The sequence below is a fragment of the Salvelinus sp. IW2-2015 genome, unplaced genomic scaffold, assembly GCF_002910315.2.
Source record: "Salvelinus sp. IW2-2015 unplaced genomic scaffold, ASM291031v2 Un_scaffold5145, whole genome shotgun sequence".
Lineage (NCBI taxonomy): Eukaryota > Metazoa > Chordata > Actinopteri > Salmoniformes > Salmonidae > Salvelinus > Salvelinus sp. IW2-2015.
Genome location: NW_019946411.1, coordinates 1 through 17,134, shown reverse-complemented (window position 1 = coordinate 17,134; position 17,134 = coordinate 1). Strand labels below are relative to the sequence as shown.

At 44.1% G+C, this 17,134-nt stretch overlaps 1 protein-coding gene across 1 annotated transcript; it reads right to left on the bottom strand.

Moving 5' to 3' along the window:
• Positions 1 to 661: 661 nt before the first annotated feature.
• Positions 662 to 2,405, bottom strand: LOC139026572 (keratin-associated protein 4-3-like). Its single transcript, XM_070441911.1, has 8 exons — positions 2,392 to 2,405; positions 2,212 to 2,320; positions 2,018 to 2,159; positions 1,814 to 1,894; positions 1,564 to 1,677; positions 1,171 to 1,358; positions 931 to 1,055; positions 662 to 875 (listed from the first exon to the last, which is right to left on the bottom strand). The coding sequence occupies exons 1-8, from the start codon at positions 2,403 to 2,405 to the stop codon at positions 662 to 664; spliced, it is 987 nt and encodes a 328-aa protein (XP_070298012.1).
• Positions 2,406 to 17,134: the final 14,729 nt, after the last annotated feature.

Genomic DNA, 17,134 nt, shown 5'->3' with positions numbered 1-17,134 from the left:
CACGCTAATGCTACCGTGTGTGTATGTGTGTTTCTGTGCCTGTGTTTGTGTGTGTGTGGTCCACAGTCCCGCTGTTCCATAAGGTGTATTTTTACCTGTTTTTTTATATCTGATTCTACTGCTGCATCAGTTACCTGATGTGGAATAGAGTTCCATCTAGTCATGGCTCTATGTAGTCTGTGCCCTCCCATTAGTCTGTTCTGGACGTGGGGACTGTGAAAAGACCTCTGGTGGCATGTCTTTGTGGGGTATGCATGGTTGTCTGAGCTTTGTGCTAGTAGTTTAAACAGACAGCTCGGTACATTCAGCTTGTCAACACTTCTTACACAAACAAGTAGTGATGAAGTCAATCTCTCCTCCACTTTGAGCCATGAGAGATTGACATGCATGTTTATTAATGTTAGCTCTCCGTGTACATTTAAGGCCGGCAGCCTTTCTAGATTGTTCTACATTTACATTTAATTCCATTTTAGCAGACGCTCTTTATCCAGAGGCGACTTACAAATTCTAGGCCAATTGGAATTTGCTATGTCCTCTTTGTGGCACTGGACATATGACTCTGTAAGGCTTACACAGGCCTTACACAGGGCCTTACAAGGGCCTTACAGGCTTACACAGGGCTTACCCAGGGCCTTACACAGTAGTCTTACACAGGTAGTCCTTACACAAGGTAGTCCTTACACAGGTAGTCCTTACACAGGGCCTTAACAGGGCTTACACAGGTAGTCCTTACACAGGTAGTCTTACACAGGGCCTTACACAGGGCCTTACACAGGGCCTTACACAGGTAGTCCTTACACAGGTAGTCCTTACACAGGTAGTCCTTACACAGGTAGTCCTTACACAGGTAGTCCTTACACAGGCTTACACAGGGCCTTAACAGGTGTCTTACACAGGTAGTCCTTACACAGGGCCTTACACGGGCCTTACACAGGAGTCTTACACAGGTAGGCCTTACACAGGGCCTTACACAGGGCCTTACACAGGGCCTTACCACAGGGCCTTACCAGGGCCTTACACAGGGCCTTACACAGGGTAGTCCTTACACAGGTAGTCTTACACAGGTAGTTTCTTACACAGGGCCTTACACAGGTGAGTCCTTACACAGAGGCCTTACACAGGTAGTCCTTACACAGGTAGTCCTTACACAGGGCTTACACAGGGCCTTACACAGGTAGTCTTACACAGGTAGTCCTTACACAGGTAGGCCTTACACAGGTAGTTCCTTACACAGGGCCTTACAAGGGGCTTACACGGGCCTACACAGGGCTTACACAGGTAGTCTACACAGGTAGTCCTTACACAGGGTAGTCCCTTACACAGGTAGTCCTTACACAGGTAGTTCCTTAACACAGGGCCTTACACAGGCCTTACACAGGTGTCCTTACACAAGAGTAGTCTTACACAGGTAGTCTTACACAGGTAGGCTTACACAGGGCTTACACAGGGCTTAACAGGTAGTCCTTACACAGGTGTCCTTACACAGGGCCTTACACAGGGCTTACACAGGTAGTCCTTACACAGGTAGTCCTTATCAACAGGTAGTCCTTACACAGGGCCTACACAGGGCCTTACACAGAGCGTCCTTACACAGAGCGTCCCTTACACAGTAGTCCTTACACAGGTAGTCCTTACACAGGTAGTCCTTACACAGGTAGTCCTTACACAAGGTAGTCCCTTACACAGGTAGTCCTTACACAGGTAGTCCTTACACAGGGCCTTACACAGGTAGTCCTTACACAGGTAGTCCTTACACAGTATTGTCCTTACACAGGTAGTCCTTACACAGGTAGTTCCTTAACACAGGCCTTACACAGGGCCTTACACAGGGCCTTACACAGGTAGTCCTTACACAGGTAGTCCTTACACAGGTAGTCCCTTACACAGTTAGTTCCTTACACAGGTAGTCCTTACACAGGTAGTCTTACACAGGGCCTTACACAGGGCCTTACACGGTAGTCTTACACAGGTAGTCCTTACACAGGGCCTTACACAGGGCCTTACAAGGTAGTCTTACCAGGTAGTCTACACAGGTAGTCCTTACACAGGTAGTCCTTACACAGGCTTACACAGGGCCTTACACAGTAGTCCTTACACAGTAGGTCCTTACACAGGGCCTTACACAGGGCCTTACCACAGGTAGTCCTTACACAGGAGTCCTTTACACAGGTAGTCTTACACAGGCTTACAAGCCTTACACAGAGTCCTTACACAGAGCGTCTTACACAGGTCCTTACACAGGTAGTCTTTACACAGGTACCTTACACAGGTAGTCCTTACACAGTAGTCCTTACACAGGTAGTCCTTACACAGGTAGGTCCTTACACAGGGCCTTACACAGGGCCTTACACAGGGCCTTACAAGGTAATATTACACTTTGATATGTCGCACATGCGTCCAGCCATCCCTCAGTGTTTTTCTATTCAGCATGTGAACAGACAGACCCCTGGGAAAATCCTGAAGTCGGCGATCCCTTTTCCCGAAGTGTTCTCATATGTTAGATGGGAAAAGGAGATAGCTGTCTACCTTACTCATGACCTAGAAAACAAGCTATCCTGAACTTCAAACCACCAGATTGTGGATTCAGTCTGCTACAGGATGTAGCCTGTGCGTACACGGGAACCGACGTGGAAGTACAGATTACTTTTCAGAAGTGCTGGTTTTGACGGAATGAGGGATTCTAAAGGTTTGACAGAATGAGGATTCTAAAGGTTTGACAGAATGAGGGATTCTAAAGTTTTGAACAGAATGAGGGATTCTAAAGGTTGACAGAATGAGGATTCTAAAAGTTGACAGGAATGAGGGATTCTAAAGGTTTGACAGAATGAGGGATTCTAAAAGTTATGGACAGAATGAGGGATTCTAAAGGTTTGACAGAATGAGGGATTCTAAAGGTTTGAACGAATGAGGATTCTAAAGGTTTGACAGAATGAGGGATTCTAAAGGTTTTGACAGAATGAGGGATTCTAAAGGTTTGACAGAATGAGGGATTCTAAAGGTTTGACGAATGAGGGATTCTAAAGGTTGACAGAATGAGGGATTCTAAAAGTTTGACAGAATGAGGGATTCTAAAGGTTGACAGAATGAGGGATTCTAAAGAGTTTGACAGAATGAGGGATTCTAAAGGTTTGACAGAATGGGATCTAAAGGTTGTACAGAATGAGGGATTCTAAAGGTTTGACAGAATGAGGGATTCTAAAGGTTTGACAGAAATGAGGGATTCTAAAGGTTTGACAGAATGAGGATTCTTAAAGGTTTGACAGAATGAGGGATTCTAAAGGTTTGACAGAATGAGGGATTCTAAAGGTTTGACAGAATGAGGATTCTAAAGGTTTGACCAGAATGAGGGATTCTAAAGGTTGACAGAATGAGGGATTCTAAAGGTTTGACAGAATGAGGGATTCTAAAGGTTTGCAGAATGAGGATTCTAAAGGTTTGACAGAATGAGGGATTCTAAAGGTTTGACAGAATGAGGGATTCTAAAGTTTGACAGAAGGATTCTAAAGGTTTGACAGAATGAGGGATTTCTAAAGGTTTGACAGAATGAGGGATTCTAAAGGTTTGACAGAATGAGGGATTCTTAAAGGTTTGACAGAATGAGGGATTCTAAAGGTTTGACAGATGAGGGATTCTAAAGGGTTTGACAGAATGAGGGATTCTAAAGGGTTGACAGAATGAGGGATCTAAAGGTTTGACAGATGAGGGATTCTAAAGGTTGACTAGAATGAAGGGATTCTAAAGGTTTGACAGAATGAGGGATTTCTAAAAGTTTGACAGAATGAGGGATTCTAAAGGTTTGACAGAATGAGGGATTCTAAAGGTTTGACAGAATGAGGGATTCTAAAGGTTTGACAGAATGAGGGATTCTAAAGGTTTGACAGAATGAGGGATTCTAAAGGTTGACAGAATGAGGGATTCTAAAGGTTTGACAGAATGAGGGATTCTAAAGGTTTACAGAATGAGGGGACCCTCATTCTGTCAAACCTTTAGAATCCCTCATTCTGTCAAACCTTTAGAATCCCTCATTCTGTCAAACCTTTAGAATCCCTCATTCCGTCAAACAGCTACTTCTGAAAAGTAATCTGTACTTCCACGTCGGTTCACCGTGTACGCTACAGGCTACATCCTGTAGCAGACTGAATCCACAATCTGGTGGTTTGAAGTTCAGGATAGCTTGTTTTCTAGGTCATGAGTAAGGTAGACAGCKATCTCCTTTTCCCATCTAACATATGAGAACACTTCGGGAAAAGGGATCGCCGACTTCAGGATTTTCCCAGGGGTCTGTCTGTTCACATGCTGAATAGAAAAACACTGAGGGATGGCTGGACGTATGTGCGACATATCAAAGTGTAATATTACCTGTGTAAGGCCCTGTGTAAGGCCCTGTGTAAGGCCCTGTGTAAGGACTACCTGTGTAAGGACTACCTGTGTAAGGACTACCTGTGTAAGGACTACCTGTGTAAGGACTACCTGTGTAAGGACTACCTGTGTAAGGCCCTGTGTAAGGCCCTGTGTAAGGCCCTGTGTAAGGCCCTGTGTAAGGATCAACATATCAAAGTGTAATATTACCGATAAAACTACACAGGTAGTCCTTACACAGGGCCTAACACAGGGCCTTACACAGGGCCTTACACAGGGCCTTACACAGGTAATATTACACTTTGACATGTCGCACATGCGTCCAGCCATCCCTCAGTGTTTTTCTATTCAGCATGTGAACAGACAGACCCCTGGGAAAATCCACAATACTACATAGAGCCATGACTAGATGGAACTCTATTCCACATCAGGTAACTGATGCAGCAGTAGAATCAGATTTAAAAAACAGGTAAAAATACACCTTATGGAACAGCGGGGACTGTGAAGAGACACACACACACAAACACAGGCACAGAAACACACATACACACACGGTAGATTAGCGTGTAATAATGTGTTGTATTGTAGATATGTAGTGGTAGTGTAGTGTTGTAATAATGTGTTGTATTGTAGATATGTAGTGGTAGTGTACTAGTACTTATTCATCTACCATTACTCAGAGACATGCTGCCCTACACCACCATTACTCAGAGACATGCTGCCCTATACTACCATTACTCAGAGACATGCTGCCCTACACTACCATTACTCAGAGACATGCTGCCCTACACTACCATTACTCAGAGACATGCTGCCCTACACCACCATTACTCAGAGACATTTCCATAAAGGATTAGCTAGATGATGGAGCTGCTGACCTTAGCCTCACAGAGACAGATCACTGACACCTGAACCTGTGGTCATTGGTTTCACCAGGCTCACACACTGACACTCCAGTTTCTGCAGTTCTTTTCCATCCAAGTTGTGTGAATCTCTAAAGTTTACGCTATAAGGTGGAAGCTCCATCACTAAGGTAAAAMRTCTGTTGTTCTGCCCCTGAGCAAGGCAGTTAACCCACTGATCCCCGGGCGCCGAAGACGTGGATGTCGATTAAGGCAGCCCCCCCCACACCTCTCTGATTCAGAGGATCAGGGGTTCAGGGGTTAAATGCAGAAGACACATTTCAGTTGAATGCATTCAGTTGTACAACTGACTAGGTATCCCCTTTTCCCTTACACTGCTTGTACTTACCCAGACCCTTTACATCAACACACTCTTGCCGACAGGCCGTTAGGGCCCAACGTGGAGGTTAGGGCCAAAAGTGGAGCGGTGGTAGAGGGAACGTTGATACACCAGTGAATGGGGTCTGACTGTAAGGGAACGTTGATACACAGTGAATGGGGTCTGACTGGTAGAGGGAACGTTGATACACAGTGAAGGGTCTGACTGGTAGAGGGAACGTTGATACACAGTGAATGGGGTCTGACTGCTAGAGGAACGTTGATACACAGTGAATGGGGTCTGACTGCTAGAGGGAACGTTGATACACAGTGAATGGGGTCTGACTGCTAGAGGGAACGTTGATACACAGTGAATGGGGTCTGACTGCTAGGGGACGTTGATACACAGTGAATGGGGTCTGACTGCTAGAGGGAACGTTGATACACAGTGAATGGGTCTGACTGGTAGAGGGAACGTTAATACACAGTGAATGGGGTCTGACTGGGTAGAGGGAACGTTGAATACACAGTGAATGGGTCTGACTGGTAGAGGGAACGTTGAACACAGTGAATGGGGTCTGACTGCTAGAGGGAACGTGAACACAGTGAATGGGTCTGACTGCTAGAGGGAACGTTGATACACAGGAATGGGGTCTGACTGTAGAGGGAACGTGATACACAGTGAATGGGTCTGACTGGTAGGGGAACGTTGATACACAGCGAATGGGTCTGAACTGGTAGAGGGAACGTTGATACACAGTGAATGGGGTCTGACTGCTAGAGGAACATTTATACACAGTGAATGGGTCTGACTGGTAGAGGACATTGATACACAGTGAATGGGGTCTGACTGCTAGAGGGAACGTTGATACACAGTGAACATGGGGTCTGACTGGTAGAGGGAACGTTGATACACAGCGAATCCTAGTGGGTACAGTAAGTAAGATGTGTTTAAAGTACTAGTACTCACCCAGGGGACAGACACACCAGGTATGCACGTTCATGAGCTGAACAGGTGGAGGTGAGCAGGTGGATTCACAGGTGCTTCACAGCCCAGTCCTCTACCCAGGCTGCTCGCCATCTATAGCCTCAGCCCCTCCAGCCCCTCAGTACAGTCAGGTACATCTGACCCAGCGACACTGTTGGTCTGGACAAGAGATGATACAGGTAGAAGGTATATGTCATTGAGAGCACTTAGAGACTATAGCATGGTTCAATATCATTCTCCTAAAGGTAACTTACCACTGGCAGCACTTAGAGACTACAGCATGGTTCAATATCATTCTCCTAAAGAACTTACCACTGGCAGGACTTTGGGAAAACTAGCCAATATCATTCTCTTAAAGGTAACTTACCACTGGCGCAGACTTTGGGAAACTAGCGATATCATTCTCTTAAAGTAACTTACCACTGGCAGGACTTTGGGAAACTAGCTTGCCATCTTGGCAAACCCTAAAACAAGAGAGAGAGGTGTGAGAGTTGTAAAATGAAATAAGTTAACTAACATCGTTAACTCAACACAAACAACAACATCGTTAACTCAAAACACAAACAATACCATTCTTAAATCAACACAAACAATAACATCGTTAACTCAACACAAACAACAACATTCTTAAATCAACAAAATAATGTGAATACTGTCACATCCCAATGGGCACCCTTTTCCTATATACTGCACTACTACAGAGCCCCATGGGCCTATATATCCCTGTGATATCCCCATGTCCCTATATATCCCTACGGCCCTATATATCCCTATGGGCCCTATATATCCCTACGGGCCCATATATCCCTACGGGCCGCTATTATATTCCCGATGGGCCCTATATATCCCGATGGGCCCCTATATATCCCGATGGTCCCTATATATCCCTATGCGCCCATATATCCCTATGCCCTATATATCCTATGGCCCATATATCCTACGGGCCCTAATATCCTACGGGCCCTATATTCCCTACGGCCCTATATTATCCCTACGGTCCTATATATCCCTACGGCTCCTATATATCCCTACGGGCCCTTATATCCCTACCCTATATATCCCTAGGTCCCTATATATCCCTATATATCCCTACGGCCTATATATCCCTATATTCCCTACGCCTATATTCCCATATACCCTACGGTCCCTATATATCCCATATATATCCCTATAATCCCTATGGGCCCTATATACCTATGGCCCTATATATCCCTATATATCCCTACGGTCCCTACATATCCCTATATATTCCTACGGTCCTCTATATCCCTTATATTCCCTATGGGCCCTATATATCCTATGGTCCCTATATATCCCCTATATATCCCTAGCGGTCCCCTATATATCCTATAATATCCTACGGTCCCTATATTATCCCTATATATCCCTACGGTCCCTATATATCCCTATATATCCCTATGGCCCTATAATCCATATATCCTATGGGCCCTATATATCCCTACGGTCCCTATATATCCCTATGGGCCCTATATATCCCTATAATCCCTACGGTCCCTACATATCCCTATATTATCCTACGGTCCCTATATATCCCTATATATCCCTATGGGCCCTATATATCCTATGGTCCCTATATATCCCTATATGATCCCTACGGGCCCTATATATCCCTACGGCCCTATATATCCCTACGGCCCTATATATCCCTACGGCCCTATATATCCCTATGGTCCCTATATCACTATTATCCCTACGGTCCCTATATATCCCATGGGCCCTATATATCCCTACGGGCCTATATATCCCTATTGTCCCTTATATATCCCTACGGGCCCTATATATCCCTATGGTCCCTATATATCCCTATATATCCCTACGTCCCTACTATATGTCCATGTCCCTATATATCCCTACGGCCCTATATATCCCTACGGGCCCTATATATCCCTACGCGGCCCTATATATCCCTACGGTCCCTATATATCCCTATATATCCCTACGGTCCCTATATATCGCCCTATATATCCTACGGCCCTATATACCCTACGGTCCCTATATATCCTACGGTCCTATATATCCCTCTCCTATATATCCCTACGGTCCCCTATATATCCTACGTCCCTATATATCCCTACGGTCCCTATATATCCCTATGGGCCATATATATCCCTATGGTCCCTATATATCCCTATATATCCCTATGTCCCTATATATCCCTATATACCCTACGGGCCCTATATATCCCTACGGTCCCTATATATCCCTATGATATCCCTATATATCCCTACGGGCCCTATATATCCCTACGGGCCCTATATATCCCTACGGCCTATATATCCCGACGGCCCTATATATCCCGACGGGGCCCTATATATCCCGACGGCCCTATATTATCCCGACGGCCCTATATATCCCGACGGGCCATATATATCCCGACGGCCAATATCCCGACGGCCCTATATAATCCCTACGGGCCCTATATAATCCCTACGGCCCTATATATCCCTACGGGCCTATAAATCCCACGGGCCCTATATATCCCGACGGCGCCCTATATATCCCGACGGCCCTTATAATCCCGACGGGCCCTATATATCCCGACGGGCCCTATATATCCCGACGGCCCTATATATCCCGACGGGCCCTATATATCCGACGGGCCCTATATTATACGGCCCTATATATCCCGACGCCCCTATACCCGACGGGCCCTATATATCCCTATGGGCCCTATATTTTAGCGTTTCAGAGAGTAGCAAAGAGAGTATCAGAAAGAGTATCAAAGATAATATCAAAGAGAGTATCAGAGAGAGTATCAAAAGAGTATCAAAGAGTATCAGAAGAGTATCAAGAGTATCAGAAGAGTATCAAAAATATCAAAGAGAGTATCAAATATAATATCAAAAGATAATATCAAAGAGAGTATCAAAGAGTATCAAGAGAGAGTATCAAAAGTAATATTCAAAGAGAGTATCAATATAATATCAAAGAAATATCAAAAAGAGTATCAGAGTATCAAAGAGAGTTTCTTGTTGAACATCTTGTTTATTAGTTTGTTAAAGAGAGATGAAGAGGAGTGTCTTACTGTACACCTGCTGATGTCATGATCACATCGCCTGGAGCGTAGCCGCCCCCAGGAAACTACAGGGACAGAGCTCCTGTTGGATCACCACACACACACACACATGCAACACACACACACAGAGAGAAAACACACAAACACGTGAGGACACAGAAACACACAGAAGTTGTAACATAGAACTGTTTGGTGCTAACAAGCTGTCAAGCTGTGCCTTTTATATAGACTCCACATCTAACCTGAACTCATTATCAGGGAAATAAATACTGTTTTTTTTGTTGTTGATTGGAGATACATTGAAGATCTTATCAAAATGACATCACCTGCATAATCTGAGTTGAATCCTTTATATCCCAAATCTCTCACTATACCTAAAATGTCTGCAGAATCAATTGAGTGGTGCAGTTAAACCCTGTCAGGCAGAGGCTAAGAGCCTCTGTAACATTATAGCCAAGCAAACACATCAGCCTCTGTATTACACGTTTCTTTCTCACTGACTATCAGATATCGTGTGGTCCACAGTTTGAGTGGAATGAATGAGGGGGGTTTCACCGCAAATTCCTTGATGGAACTCTATCGCCAGGTAAGTAACAGCACCAGCGCTAACTGTAGGATGTTAAAAACCTGGCCACATTAAAGGTGAATTAAGCCTCATGTCTTCCTGAGGTAAGAGTGTTTTTGAAATGAAAAGAGAGCACAGCTGTCAAGGTGTGCAGGGTCTCTTGGATGTCTACGGGAGAGATGGAAGACAGGACTTGGACCTTGAGCTGAAATACAAAGATCACTTGTGGGACGATTCGTTTGTTTGTGTTTCTGCTACCAGACTCAAGTTTCCCATTGGCATTTCAAGAAAACACGTTATTTTTAGAACTCTTAAAGCACCTGGGGGTCATGTGACCAGAGGACACACTATTCATGTGTAGAGGAAGTTGACAACATTGTTGGACTTTCCTTTAGAACCCAACTGATGATAATGACTGAGTGTACACTTTACTTCTTTTGTTCCAAACTAAATATAAGACTCTGAATAAGTGTCAGTTCCCTTATTCCAAACTAAATATAGACTCTGAATAAGTGTCACTTCCCTTTGTTCCAAACTAAATATAGACTCTGAATAAGTGCACTTCCCTTAGTTCCAAACTAATATAGACTCTGAATAAGTGGCAGTTCCCTTTATTCCAAACTAATATAGACTCTGAATAAGTTGTCACTTCCCTTTGTTCCAAACTAAATATAGCGCTCGAATAAGTGTCACTTCCCTTTGTTCCAAACTAAATATAGCTCCTGAATAAGTGTCACTTCCCTTATTCCAAACTTATATAGACTCTGAATAAAGTGTCACTTCCCTTTGTTCCAAACTAAATATAGACTCTGAATAAGTGTCACTTCCCTTTGTTCCAAACTAAATATAGACTCTGAATAAGTGTCACTTCCCTTTGTTCCCAACTAAATATAGATCTGAATAAGATTCACTTCCCTTTTGTTCCAAACTAAAATAAGACTCTGAATAAGTGCACTTCCCTTTGTTCCAAACTAAATATAGACTCTGAAAGTTCACTTCCCTTTGTTCCAAAACTAATATAGGACTCGGAATAAGTGCCCTCCTTTTCCAAACTATAATATAGACTCTGAATAAGTGTCCCTCCCTTTGTTCCAAACTAAATATAGACTCTGAATAAGTGTCCCTCCCTTTGTTCCAAACTAAATATAGACTCTGAATAAGGTGTCCCTCCCTTTGTTCCAAACAAATATAGACTCTGAATAAGTGTCACTTCCTTGTTCAAACTAAATATAGACTCTGAATAAGTGGTCACTTTCCCTTTGTTCCAAACTAAATATAGACTCTGAATAAGTGTCACTTCCCTTTGTTTCCAAACTAAATATAGACTCTGAAATAAGTGTCACTTCCCTTTTTCCAACTAAATATAGACTCTGAATAAGTGTGCCCCTCCTTTGTTCCAAACTAAAATATAGACTCTATATAAGTGTCCCCCCCTTTGTTCCAAACTAAATATAGACTCTGAATAAGTGTCCTCCCTTTGTTCCAAACTAAATATTAGACTCTGATAAGTGTCCCCTCCCTTTGTTCCAACTAAATATAGACTCTGAATAAGTGTCCCTCCCTTTGTTCCAAACTAAATATAGACTCTGAATAAGTCAGTTCCCTTTTTTCCAAACTAAATATGACTCTGAATAAGTGTCCTTCCCTTTGTTCAAACTAAATAAGACTCTAATTGTAAATGGGAAAGCGTGCCACTCGCCCGCCCCTCCAGCCAGTCTTACCTGGGCACACAGGTGTGTGTGTGTGTGCTGTAGAAGGTGCCGTGTGGACACACAAGCCCTCTCACACCTCTCCACAGCGGCTGCGTGGACAGGCGAGCAAGCGTTGACACGACGAACACAGTTCCGTACTCCATGTATCTGGGCATGTCACCTCTACAGGGGAAGATATAGACTGTCAGTCAATAATGACTCTACAGGGGAAGGATATATACTGTCAGTCATAATGTCTCCTCTACAGGGAAGGATATATATGTCAGTCAATAATGTCACTCTACAGGGAAAATATAGACTGTCAGTCAATTCAATGTCACCTCTACAGGGGGAAGGATATATACTGTCAGATCAATAATGTCACCTCTACAGGGGAAGGATATATACTGTCAGCAATATATGTCACCTCTACAGGGGGAAGGATATAACTGTCAGTCAATAATGTCACCTCTACAGGGGAAGGATATATACTGTAGTCAATAATGTCTCCTCTACAGGGGAAGGTATATATGTCAGTCCAATAATGTCCCTCACAGGGGAAGATATATACTGTCAGTCATAAGTTCACCTTACAGGGGAAGGATATATACTGTCAGTCAATAATGTCACCTCTACAGGGGAAGGATATATACTGTCAGTCAATAATGTCACCTCTACAGGGGAGGATATATAATGTCAGCAAAATGTAACCCCTCAGGGACAAGATATAGTACTGTCAGTCAATAATGTCACCTCTACAGGGAAGATATATACTGTCCAGTCAATAATGTCACCTTACAGGGCGAAGGATATATACTGTCAGTCAATAATTCACCTCTACAGGGGAGAAATATATACTGTCAGTCCAATAATTTCACCTCTACAGGGAAGGAGTATATACTGTCAGTCAATAATGTCACCTCTACAGGGGAAGGATATATACGTCAGCCAATAATGTCACTCTCTACAGGGGAAGGATATTATACTGTCAGCCAATAATGTCACCTCTACAGGGAAGGAATGTATACTGTCAGTCAATAATGTCACCTCTACAGGGGAAGGATATATTACTGCTCAGTCAATAATGTCCCTCACAGGGGAAGGATAATATACTGTTCAGTCAATAATGTCACCTCTACAGGGGGAAGGATACTATACTGTCAGTCAATAATGTCACCTCTACAGGGAAGGATATATACTGTCAGTCAATAATGTCACCTCACAGGGGAAGGTATATACTGTCAGCAATAATGCTCCTCTACAGGGGAAGATATATACTGTCAGTCAATAATGTCTCCTCTACAGGGAAGGATATATACTGTCAGTCAATAATGTCACCTCTACAGGGGAAGGATATATACTGTCATCAAATAATGTCACCTCTACAGGGGAAGGATATATACTGTCAGTCAATAATGTCCCTCTACAGGGGGAAGAGTATATACTGTCAGTCAATAATGTCACCTCTACAGGAAGAATATATACTGTCAGTCAATAATGTCACCTCTACAGGGGAAGGATATATACTGTCAGTCAATAATGTCACCTCTACAGGGGAAGGATATATACTGTCAGTCAATAATGTCACCTTACAGGAAAGGATATATACTGTCAGTCAATAATGTCACCTCTACAGGAAGAAATACTGCAGTCAATAATGTCACCGTCTAAGGGAAGGACGATATTACTTGTCAGTCAATAATGTCATCTCTACAGGAGAGAGGATAGTTACTGTCAGTCAATAATGTCACCTCTACAGGCGAAGATAATATGTCAGTCAATATGCTCTATTCATTCAATACCTTTTTAGTCAAAGAGAATTGTGTACTTTTCAGCATATCTACAACTGTAAACGTTCAATGTCGAACATTTATTTCTGTACCAGTAGGTGCCACAAACCTTGTTGGTTTACATTATAGCATTGAACTTCCTGAATCCCAGTTCACATACTAGTACAGATTACACATGACTCACTAAAACAGTCTGAATATACGTCCAAACGTACAATTCTTAGCATGACTCACTAAAACAGTCTGAATAATACTGTCCAAACGTACAATACTTAGTCATGACTCACTAAAACAGTCTGATAATACTGTCCAACATACAATACTTAGTCATGACTCACTAAAACAGTCTAATAATACTGTCCAAACGTACAATACTTAGTCATGACTCACTAAAACAGTTGATAATACTGTCCAAACGTACAATACTTAGTCATGAATCACTAACACAGTCTGAACAATACTGTCCAAACATACAATACTTAAAGTCCCCCTAAAAGCATCTAACCAACAACCAGCAGATTGAAAAGTAAAATCCAGGGCCAGATCACAGTACTCACCACAGTCAGGTACGCTGGCTCTGAACCTCTGTGATGACGGAGTACTTCCTGCACTGTCTAGCATAGTGGGCCAGGGAAGAGCAGAGGCAGGGCTGGCCACACTTACAGGTGTCTGCTTTACACTGTTGGTGAAAGGGCACCGGACTCAGGTACTCATGACACGCTGAGACAAACTCCTGGTTCAGGATGTACACATCTCAGAGGCGTAGGATGCTATGGGTGGAGGGGGAGAGGGGAGGAGGGGGAGGAGAGATGAAAGAGAGAGCAGAGCGAGAAGAGAGAGAGAGAGAGCATCTCTGTTTAAGTTTGAGTTTGTTGCATGAGGGTTCTAATATACAAAGGAAAATATTTCTTGAAAGGCATTTGATCAACTCTTTGAGTCTGCATCTTGATGACTGTTTCTATTTGACAGTGACGTAGGAGGACTAATGGTTCAGAAGGACACGTACCTGTTTGCTGATGCATGTCACATGGGTCAAGCTGGGGAACACTCTGGCTGGGGACACAGGCAGAGGATACCCTCCAGCGTTGCCAAACAGGTGAGGGTGCTCTCTATCAACAGATGGGAGACCTGGGGGGGGGGGGGGGGGCAGGGAGGGGTGTGTCACAACATAAAATGACTCCTTTAGTGTTTCAGAAGGAACCCAGACCTGGGGAGGAGGGGAGGAGGGAGAGGCCAGGGGACGGGGAGGAGGGCAGCGGAGAGGCAGCAGGCAGGGAGGGGTGGTCAAAACATCAGAGATGGACTACCTTAGTGTTCAGAAGGAACCCAGCCTGGGGGAGGGCAGGGCAGGGAGGAGGAGGAGGAGGAGGGGAGCGAGGAGGAGGGTGTGTCACAACATCAGAGATGGACTACCTCAGTGTTTCAGAAGGAACCACAACCCATTCTTACAAACCACTACCAGGTTTGGTTCTGGTGGCAGAGGATTTTCAGATCTGGACTGCAGGGGAGGAGGATGTACTCATTCACTACACAACAGTTCTGTGATTCAGATATATTGTTGTGATCCAAAACATCTACCATTACAGTCCATTTCAAACATTTCATTAAACCCCAGACATGGCTGGCCACAATCCATCCATTCACTTGAGTCTTGTTCATCCTGTTAACAGTGAAGGAGCAATTAGAGAGAGGTAACATTTCATCAGGCAGAGACTGTCAGGCTGGGTCAACCACGATTTACATTACAGACGAGGGAGAGGTAGATAAGAGAGAGAGAAAGGAGAGAGAGGAGAGGCAGAGAGGGGAGAGGCGAGTAGAGCTGAGCGGAGAGGAGGGGAGAGCTTTCCCGCCATCTCCCTCCCTGCGACCTCCCTCTCCCTGCCAGCTCCTGAAACGGGAGTATCCTTTCCAGAGTGCCACAGCGGGCCGTGCCAGCCAGAGAAGCAACAGAGAGTCACCCGAGGCTGGAGGCAAGGGTCAACAGACACACTTACAGAGAGAGAGAGAGACAGAGAGAAAGGGGACAAGGAAGAAGTATGGGATTGGAGTATCTGAAAACGTTACAAGCCATCAAATCCATGCTTCTTCAATCCAGACACACTTACAGGAAGTCGTCCTGGATGTTTCCGTTGAAGGTTCCACAGASCCCCACCGTGTCGTCCTTCCACAGCTCATCCACCTGCAGGTAGAGACGGAACTCCCTCCAGCTGTACTGCAGATGCAGACCCAGAGCAGTACGCACCTGCAGGAACATGGACGACAGCTCCTGGATGTGGAACACCTCTGGGGGAAGAGCAGGGTTGTGATGAAGGGGGGGGTCTAAAGTGCAAAGTCTCTACTGGTCTCAAAAAGTCTCTACTGGTCTAGATAAGGCTCTGCTGGTCTAGATAAGGCTCTACTGGACTAGAGAAGTCTCTACTGGACTAGAGATACTGGACTAGAGAAGTCTCTACTGGACTAGAGAAGTCTCTACTGGACTAGAGAAGTCTCTACTGGTCTAGAGAAGTCTCTACTGGTCTAGAGAAGTCTCTACTGGTCTAGAGAAGTCTCTACTGGACTAGAGAAGTCTCTACTGGTCTAGAGAAGTCTCTACTTGTCTAGAGAAGTCTCTACTGGTATAGTGGCTCTGATTTTAACATAGAGTAGACTATTAAAAAACTGTAAAAACATGAAATATAAGTATGATTTATGCTTGTATGTTTTCGCTTTATTTATCCAGTTTGATTGTAATAATGGTACGTGTTTTGACTGTAAACACTTAATAAATGTACACATGGATGGATACATCAGAGTAAATGAGGTCATGTGATTCCTGAACCGTTCCACATACTTCTACACAAAGCACACATAAAACAGTTTACTGCTGTTACCATAGAAACCATGGGAATGAAAACGCTAACAACCACGAGAACAAAAACACACAAGAAATCCATTTTGTAACACAACACAGTGGCCCTGAGTCCAGTCTGTTTACTGATAAGAGTCCTGTCTAGAGACAGCAACTGTCATTCAATACACTTCAATACAGCTCACTCAGACCCAGTCAGACCCAGAGCTCACTCAGACCCTGTCCGTAGTTCTGAAAGAACATAGATCTGGACAGACAATGTCGAGGCATGATATTGATATGAGGTTGAAAAGAAGATCCAGCACACTGGTGATCTTGATGCTCCACGAGATAGAGAGAGAAACAGAAACAGAAAGAAAGAGAGCGAGAGCGAGAGAGAAACAGAAAGAGTTTTAAATAATCTTTATTGGGTCTGGGAGCCCACCACACAATAAATACTCATACAAAACCACAGTTACACATCAATTAGAAACACAACTCCAACTCCTCCTCCACAGTAACTAAACACAACAGCCTCTGAATACCCCATATACTCAAAAACAGATCAATATTGTTGACAAGTTTATAATAGGCAAACTCAACCCTTAGTCTCGCTGCCACCATTCCCTCCAGCATTCCCACCACATCCACAGACCC

Excerpts from the sequence above, each read along its gene's own strand:
- LOC139026572 (XM_070441911.1), bottom strand. Across the intron at positions 2,160-2,211 it reads ACCTGTGTAAGACGCTCTGT|GACTCCTGTGTAAGGACTAC; the intron begins GTAAGGACTCTG and ends ACCTGTGTAAAG. Across the intron at positions 1,359-1,563 it reads CGCTCTGTGTAAGGCCCTGT|GCCCTGTGTTAAGGAACTAC; the intron begins GTAGGCCCTGTG and ends GGCCTGTGTAAG.